General features: G+C 32.0%; 1 protein-coding gene across 1 annotated transcript; it reads right to left on the reverse strand.

The window, feature by feature from the left end:
- Positions 1–269: 269 nt before the first annotated feature.
- LOC133667850 (GDSL esterase/lipase At1g71250) lies at positions 270–1979 on the reverse strand. The gene is made up of 5 exons (XM_062087531.1): positions 1718–1979; positions 1392–1519; positions 1019–1261; positions 623–869; positions 270–493 (listed from the first exon to the last, which is right to left on the reverse strand). The coding sequence occupies exons 1-5, from the start codon at positions 1977–1979 to the stop codon at positions 270–272; spliced, it is 1104 nt and encodes a 367-aa protein (XP_061943515.1).
- Between the last annotated feature and the right edge of the window lie 7566 nt (positions 1980–9545).

The raw sequence follows: 9545 nt of genomic DNA on the forward strand, positions 1-9545 counted from the left end.
AAAATTATATAACCAGCGGGGCAAATCGCGGGTGAACTAACTAGTACTAATCTATTCTTTGTGAAGTTTGTTTATTTCACTAGCAGCCCCTTGAAAACTAAGACGAGGAAAGGATCTGATTACGATTAAAACACAGCTAAATGATCCTAAAATTGCTAAATTATGTAAACAACGATCGAGAGCTAAGATCTCAAAGCAAGAATACAAACCTTGTTCTAATTATGGGCATTTATTACATGGAGTATTTTTCTTAAATACTTTCTTACACATCAGTAGATGAGGGTCATTTGCTGGACGTTAATTGGGTAACAATCCCTCTGTGAGCCATTAAAGGCTCGCAGGGCTAGAATGGCATTGACAGCCTCCGTTGGATGGAAGGCATCCCAGAAAACGTAGGTATTTCTGTTTGAGCAAGGAACCACCCACGGAAGACATGTTATTTGGCCTTGGTTCCTACCAATCCCACAGCAACCTTTATCCACAACACTGAATCCTGAAATTATAAACATCCTCCTTGATTCAGCGTAAGAAAAACCTTGTAACTTGAAACCATGGCCAGCTAGCGCTTTGTTTCAAATTTCAGTAAACGAAAAGAAATTCTGAAGCATGTAACATTTCTTACCATAAGTACCAGGGTTATTTAGGATGTCACCGACTGAACCGTAAGTATTTCCATATACGAACATTGCACCAGGATGTTTGTTCAGCTGATCAACGAGTGATCTCAGACCTTCATTGAAGGTTCCAAGTATTTGATTTACATAATCAACACATCTATCTGGGGGAGCAGAGGCTCTTTGGTTAGGGATGCAACCAAGAGGTCCGATTCCTGGTAGCAGGAATTTCCTTAGTCCTAGATTATATAGTGCCTGCAACAGTACGAAATTCTCGACTCAGAAAACAGAAATTAAATTGGTTTATGAAAGCTACTGTCTAAAAGCTATCCCTTTGGCCACGAAGCATTTGTATTTGTGAATATGTGTGAGCCACGCAACCAATTATCAGAAATCTTAAGTACCAGAAGCTGACGCGTGTAGTGATTGACCAGAAGATTCGCAAAATCGGGGGGACTATAGTAGAAGCTGGAAGAGTAGACTGAAGGCATGAGGTAATTGTTGATGTAGTCATTGCTTCCAAACACTAAAACAGCAATGGATTTTCCCAGGTACTCGGTCAGATTTGTTCCGCTCATCAATGTTCTTATTTGATTCAGTGTTGTCTCAAAATTCAGGACTTGTTGGCTTAGGCTATACCGTTGTCCCTGTATCCACAATCAGGATCATATATACGTATCATAAAATCATGTAAAATCGAATTTCAAGTCACAAGTTAGTAGTTCAATTTGTTTCAAACAGTGTCAAAATGCTTATGCACATCTGTGGGTGAATTACGTAGTGTTGCCCTGTCTCATCAAGGATGCCAGCAGCCGCTGAAGCATAATTCACTCCGCCAAGTATAACGGGCCCAGCTGTGTTAGGATCTGCAAAGGCTGGAGGATACGGCACTCCCAGAATCTCTCCTGCGAACAATGATATGATGAAGCATGAACAAATAGGTGCAAAATAATCAATTAATTAGAACAGGATAAGCTAGGCCAGGCTTCAGTCTCGTCGACAATACAAGTACTATTCTACCATGAAGAAAACATTAATGGACTGGCGATAAATATTCTCTTGGCGAATCTAATGCACTGTGATAGCGCCATATAGTAACTTACCAAGTATATCAACAAAGGTTTTCCCATTGGAAAATCTCCCAGTAGGGCCAAATTTGGCAAAATCAACACCGTAAGGGAAGTAATTGGCTTTCGCAATGCTGCTGAGATAATTGTTGTTGCCAACATCAACCAACGAATCTCCAAACACAAACAATGCTGGAACTCTCTCAGACTCGACAGCAATCCCATTTGAGCAGTGTAGGAAAAAAATGATCAAGTTCATAAACCAAGACCATTTAATGGCATTAGCCTTCATCATCATTAACTTTACCAGCCACCTTCAGTCTGGTATATCTTCAAAGCAATATAAATAAGAGAAATTAAAGGTAAGGGACACATTGATTTTTTTGGGATGAAACGTGTTCTAGACAGTATAAAGGTGGTAGGGGTGCATGCAGGATGTAGCGGAGATGATAAGCATGCATAAGAATCTGCTCATATTGAAACAGTTACGAATGTAATGTCAGCAAAAGTAGTAAATCACATGAAAATGCAACTTCAGTCCTGGATTTGAGTTTCCCTTTTCAACGTCTGTTGCCTTTTTCTTCAACTTTAGTCTGTTGTTAATTCTGTCGTTAATATGAAACGTCATTATTGACTAACAAATTGGCCGACGGTATTTTCTGTCACAAAATTCCATTTCAAATACTGTCAATAAATTGTTTTGATAGCATTAAAAATATACAAATTAGTACGCTACCGACAAATATAAAACTCCATCGGTTATTTCATTGTAACAACATGTCAATTTTTCTCAGAAAATTACAGAGAGTTTCTATATGTTATGATATAGACCGATAAAAATACCAACAAAACATGCTTGTCTGTAATTCTATTGGGTATTGGTTGGAAAGATGTAATATATTACCGACGGGTTATCTGTCAAAAATGACGAATTTTGCTGGAGATAACATGTGAAGAAGGAGTTGGATACGGGGAGCATATATAGTTGGATTGTATTTTCTCGTCACGATGGTGCAAGTTGCATGAAAACCATGAAAATGGCCACCATGCTGCAAGTTGCCTATAATTCAAAGAAGCAGTGGATTATCAAATATTTTAGCAATTCACTTATTGGTGCAGAAAATAAGTGTAACATAACTAAGCTTGAGTAGATTTTGGGAATTGGAGAAGGTTAGTTCATTAATCCCAATTTTAAAGTCCAAGACCCATTGAACCAAAATGTAAAAAGAAAAAAAATACAAAGAAAATGTTCTCAAAATACTTGACGAACATCTACTTCCACCTTTTCACGTTTTTTTTTCCTTTTTTCGAAATGGAAAATGATTTCTTTAATTTGATAGGCTAAGTTCATTTTTTAATATGAAGGTCACCCGTTGTTGTTAGTGTATTGGTTAATTATATGTAATATTGATTTTGTTCGTGTAAATATATTTAATTTTAATAAAAAAATTATTTATCTTTAATAATAATCAAATATTTATTTAATGAATTTAATATTTGATTATTGAGTCTATAATAAAGATAAAATCTTTAGGATAAAAATATTTTGCAAAGAAAATTATAAAGTTATTATAATTATGATATTTATATTGTATCAAAGCATTATTTCTAAATGTTCCTGGTCAAGTAGAGATCATGAACTATCAAATTTGACAGTTGAAGGCTGCCTGCGTTGGTCTCTTTTGGCTGGTGCCATAACCGCTATGGTGTTAATTGATCAAAAAGGACCATTTCGAGGTGTATTAAGATATCAGGTGATCATTTTCATGCAATTTTTGTCAAATTTGGTAAAGAAATGAAGCATTAAATGCCCTTGAAAAATAGCACCATGAGCAGTCTTTTCGGTGGAAATTCTAAAGAAGAAAAAGATGAACAGTAATCAAAACAGTGTCGTTTTGGTAAAGTTTATTTTAGTCCTTTGATTTATGATTTCTCTCAATTAGATCCCTGATTAACTTCAAACTTTTAATTTTATGCAATTTTTCCCTTGACGAACTTCAATTTCAGCCTCGAATTTTAGTGTCCTTTTTACATTAGTTGGTTTTAGATTTATGCAAATTGACCCTTAATTGACTATTAAACTTTTAATTTTTTTTTAATTTCACCCCTGATTCCAACCAATTAAGCCCCCATATTTTGATGTTTTTTGCAGATTGGTCCTTGGTTGAGAATTGTTTTTAATTTAGCCTTTAATTGACCCAAAAAATTTAATTTTCTTGTGATTTTGCCCTTGATTTCAATCAACTGACTTGCTAAAAATCAAATTTGATCTCCTAAAATTTTAATTTTCTCAATTAAGCCCAAATTGGGCTCTCAAACTTAATTTTTCACCAATTAAACCCCTAAGAATATTAATTTGACCCATTTAAAGTAGAATTAAGTCCTTACACCTAATTAAATCCTTTAATTGAACTTAAATTAATTCTTAAACATAATTTAACCTTTAATTTGGCCATTAAATCAAATTGGCATATTAAAAATTTAACCATGCCATTAGACTTAATTTTTATTCAAATTCATCCTATAATGATTTAATTTGACCTTGAATCTGCATTATTTCTTTAGTTTTGGGTATTATGGAGTACAATTAGACTCCCGATTCCGTCCAAAATTACAGCTTGATTTTTTTGTATATTTGGAATCCTTCTCAGCCTATTTTTGCCACATTGCCGATCTTCTTGGTATTATTATTTATTTTTTGATTTTTTTATGGGGAAAAAAAGGTAAAATTTAGGAATAACAAAAAACATAGGTTATCACATTATATAAAAAAATAGCCACTTGCATAATCTAGGATCAACATAATATTAAGATGTTTTATAAATTGCAAGTGTTGTTTCCTAAACAAAGTCTTATGTTAAAGATGGAAAAATTGAATAAAATTTATTTATAATACATTTAAATCAAAATTCATAGTACAAATTAAAAAATTAAAAAAAAATAGAAAAAAATAAAAAATAATAAAGGTCAAACATGTAGGCCTCATTTAGGTGGCCCAACGTGCTTGGGCCTCTAAGAAACAATTCCCAGGAGCCTTGTTTTTATATAAAATAAATAAATTAGAAACAGATGTGATAAACAACCTGTCATCTTCTTTTTAGAATTTAGCCAACATGAAGGTGGCTGAAAAATCAAGAAAGATGATTTTTGGATCCAAAAATGCATTTGAACCATTTTATATTTGTGGCATCAAATAACACAAACATGGGTTGCAAAACCAAGAAACATACTGAATTGATAAAACTTGTTGCATCTCAGTGGACATCGCAGTGAGGACAAAAATATATAATGAAAAATTAGGAGTCGCCACATAGTAATTAGAGAAAAATAGGGATAATAAAAAAATAGCACTAGTTCCAAAGATTTAGGTAGGGGTTTGTTATATTTAAAGGAAGACAACATCACCTCTACTGCATCATTTTTTACGAAAGATTACTTTTATTATGTGTTTTTTTTTTAAATTTATCTTTTTGATTGCCATTAATTATCATAATTACTTTTAGATTATTCTCAATTTATTTTTGATTATATAAAAAGAGGAATGATGTTGGTCCCTAAATCAGAGACTCGTTGAAGATGTTAACGTTAAGTCATAAAAACATTATTTCAAATCCAAGATCCTTATTGTAAAGGTATCATTTTAATTTTTCATTCAATTTTCATTTTATGTCTAAGGAATTTCATAATTTTTCATATTCTTGTTAAAAAAATTAATCTTGTCACCTTTCAAGTTGCATCATAATTATTTTCAGGTAACTCCAAAATTCCATTTACTCTCCTTAATTTGTTATGACCATAAATTATTTCATTATTCTATCTCAAGCCCAATCCAAGGTTTAATTAATCCTAATATAATATTTTTTATCTTTTCATGAAATTTTCTTCTGGTTTCATTCCATGCCACATTGTTTCATTTATCTTATTTCACTTCCTCCCATTACTTAAACTTAAATTACCTCTTCATTCCTCCTTTTTTCGGCTAAACATCACATTACAAAACTATGGGTTTTTAATTGAATTTTTTTTGTTGAAATAGTCACAATTCACTGTTAGTTACAATGGTCAACCAGTTCACATTGACACAGCCAATCAATCAACCGATTATTACTAATTTCATTGGTGTCCCTAATGGTCGAACAAACAATTGATTGATTTGATCAACCAATTCAAGCAGTAGCCAATTTCATTGTTCCTCTTATTAATCGATCAACCAGATCATTTGTTAATCTTAAGCAGTTGATTGATTGTGCAGTATATGAGATATCAATTCAATTTTTAGTTTTTTCACACAATACCAAATGTTTTTTCATTCTTACTAACCTTATTCTACACACATTTTCATAGGTAAAACACATAAATTTACATTAACTAATTCAAACTTAATTCAAATCAAGATTACTTACTTCTTAAGCACAATAAATTAAAGAAATAAGAACAACAAAGAAAAATGTTTACTTCTTTTCTTCCTCTTATTCTCTTTCAAAAATGGTTCCTCTTTATTAAAAAACCTATGACATTCTTAAATTTCTTGCTTATATCCCTTCCTTATCTCTCTTTAATCCTTTAATTTATCTCTTTTTGGTGTTTTTAACAAGAATTTTTCATAGATTTAGTTCAATTTTCCTCTTTTTTTTTCTACAACATGGCCGACCATTTGGCTTCTTTAGGAAGCCAAGTTTTCTATTTATATTTCTCATATAACTCATATTTACGATCATGCTTTTGTTCTTTAATCCAACTATTTTTTTTTTGTACTGGTTATCTCATCTCATGCTATTTTTAAAACTTATTGTAACTCAAGATTTAAATTCATGAATATTCATCTCTAGTTATTTAGTTTACATACTTTATTATTTTTATTATTCATTTTTTTTATCATGAAGTTAAAATTTTAGGATTTCACTAATATCCCAATATTTTAAATATGGTTTTACATTTTTTCTTTCTAAACAAAATTTCATCCTCGAAATTAAAACCCATACCTGTATCCAAAAATAATTTAGGATATTTTTTCCTCATTTTTTATTCTCCTTTCCAAGTTTCTTCATCGATTTGGGAGCTTCTCCACAACACCTTTATCACATGGATCCTTTTTGTTTCTAAGTCCCTTTTCATTTTGATCTAGAATTTTAACTTGTCTTACATCCAAAGTCAAGTCCTCTTTAATCTATAGGGGAACTTGTGGCAATATTCAAGTGAGATTTATTTCTGCCTTTTAAAGCAATAATATATAGAACACGTTGTGTCTTTTCTAGATGCAGAGACAACATTAGCTTATAAACAACTAGATGTATCCTTTAAATAATCTTAAAAGGTCTTATGTATCTCGGCGTTAGCTTCCCATCATGCCAATTCTCATGATATTCTTCTAAGGTGCGACCTTTAAAAACATTTGATTCCCTACTTCAAACTCAAGAGGCCTCCTCCCATTATCGACATATCTCTTATGTCTATTTTGAGTTGCCTTCATTCTTTCTTTGATAACCTTCACCTTCAATGATGATCTACACTAAATCTGGCCCCATTAACTTCATATCTCCTACCTCTTCCTAATATATCGAAGTCCGACACCTCCGTCCATATAATGCTTCAAAAAGAGTCATCTTGATCATTGTCTGATAACTATTATTATAAGTGAACTCCATTAGAGGTGAATTGTCTTTCAAGTTTTTTTCTAAATTCTAATACGTATGATCTCAATAAATCATCTAGAATCTAAATTGTCTTCTCAAATTATCCATCCATCTGAGGACAAAAAAGAGAGCTCAAGTTTAACTTTGTCCCTAAGGCATTTTGGATGCCAAGTCAAAGACGAGAAGTAAATTTAATGTCACGATCATATAGAACTAATATGGGTACTCCATGTAATTTGACCCTTTCATTTACTTATAATCTTGCTAACTTATCAGCTGGATCCATCATTTTCATAGGTAAAAGCAAAACAGACTTAGTTGGTCCACCACCACCAATATAACATCATTGCCTTTCTTTCCTCTAAATAATTCGAATACAAAATCTATAGTAATATCTTCCCACTTCCATTCAAGTATCAAAAGGGATTGTAAAGTCCCTTTAGGCTTCTTTCGGCTTTTGATGTTCCACATTTACTTGTTAACATATCCTATACTAAGCCACATACTTTGCTATCTTTTTATTTATGTTAGACCACCAATAAAATTCTTTCAAATCTTTATACATTTTTATACCTCCTGAATGCATAAAAAACCGAGATTCATGTGTCTCTTTTAAAATTTCCTCCTAAAGACCTTATCATTAGGTAGATACATCCTTCTGCCATTATTATCATTCTACCTTCTAGAATATGGAAAGGAGTTTTAACTCCTAATTTTCATTTTATTCATTACTTTCTCCACTTCTCCATTATTTTTTTGAGCTTTTAACACTTTATCTCTAAAAACTAATCACGTTTTAAGTTGTGCTAACAGGAACCCCTTATATCCAATTCTTAATTATGGACCAAACTTCTTTAATTCTATTACTTCTCTTTTATCCTAAACAACCAATTCACTAACCATTTTCTTTTTCCTTACGGCTAAGAGCATCATCAACAACATTAGCTTCCTTAGTGATAGTTTACCACACAATCATAATCTTTAATCAACTATATACATCATTTTTCTCATATATTTAACTCTTTCTTCGACATCAAATACTTCAAACCTTATGATTTGTGAAGATTTGGACTTATGACATATACAAATCATGGTTGCCAACTTTAAATTATAGACATGATAGTTGGCCTCATAGGGTTTTAATGATGCATTAACACACAACACAATCCCTTTTTTGGTGCATCATTATATACAACAAAGTCTTCTAACCCAAGGGAAGCGTCAATAGAAGGATAGTTATAAGCCTTTTTTTTAGCTCCTGAAAGCTTTCTTCACATTATCTCGACCATTCCCACTTTATTAGCTTCCGGGTTAGTCGAGTTACAAGGGTTGCTATCATGGATAACCCTTCAATAAACCTTCTATTGTACCCAGTAAGTCCAAGGAAATTATGAATCTTTGTCATGTTTGTGGGTTTCTCTCATTTCAATACTACTTCCACCTTCCTTAAATCTACATATTTCCATCTTCCAATATGATATTCCCTAAGAACACCACTTTTTTTACCCATAACTCATATTTATTTAGCATGACATATAACTGATGGTCTTTCAATGTCTACAACACACATCTCGAATATTGTTTATGCTCTAAAATTGAGTTCGAATATATCAAATTCTCGTCTATAAATATTACTAGTTATAAATTTATCCAAATACAGATGGAAGACTCTATTTATTAAATTCATAAACACTGCTGGAGCATTTGTCAACCCAAAAAGCATCACTAGAAACTCGTAATGCTCATAATGAGTCATAAAAGTAGTCTTTGGAACATCAGACTCTTTATTTTTCAACTGATAATATCTTGTTCCTAAATATATATTTGAAAACACTTGTGAAAATGAGTATTTATTCTTTATTATCGTTCTATTCAATTTTTTGTAAACAATACAAAGTCAAAAAATATCATCTTACTTTTTCATAAGCGACACCCTAATTAAGTTGATCTACCTGGCACAGTCATTAATTGTTGATAACTCTGAGTCAGTTGTATATAAACTCAACAAATCCTCATTATTTCTTCTTATTTTGACATTTTTATTTGGAAGCTAATAACTCCGGTAATCCCAAATGGATACCAATCAATCCAACAATTGTTACTTGGATGCCTATCATTCTGACATTCTTGTTTGGAAGCCAATAACTCAAGTAATACCAAATAGATACTAATCAATCTGATAATCTTACTTGGATACCATTTATTCTGACATTCCCATTTAGAATCCATTA

This window comes from Populus nigra, chromosome 11 (assembly GCF_951802175.1).
Source record: "Populus nigra chromosome 11, ddPopNigr1.1, whole genome shotgun sequence".
Taxonomy (NCBI): domain Eukaryota; kingdom Viridiplantae; phylum Streptophyta; class Magnoliopsida; order Malpighiales; family Salicaceae; genus Populus; species Populus nigra.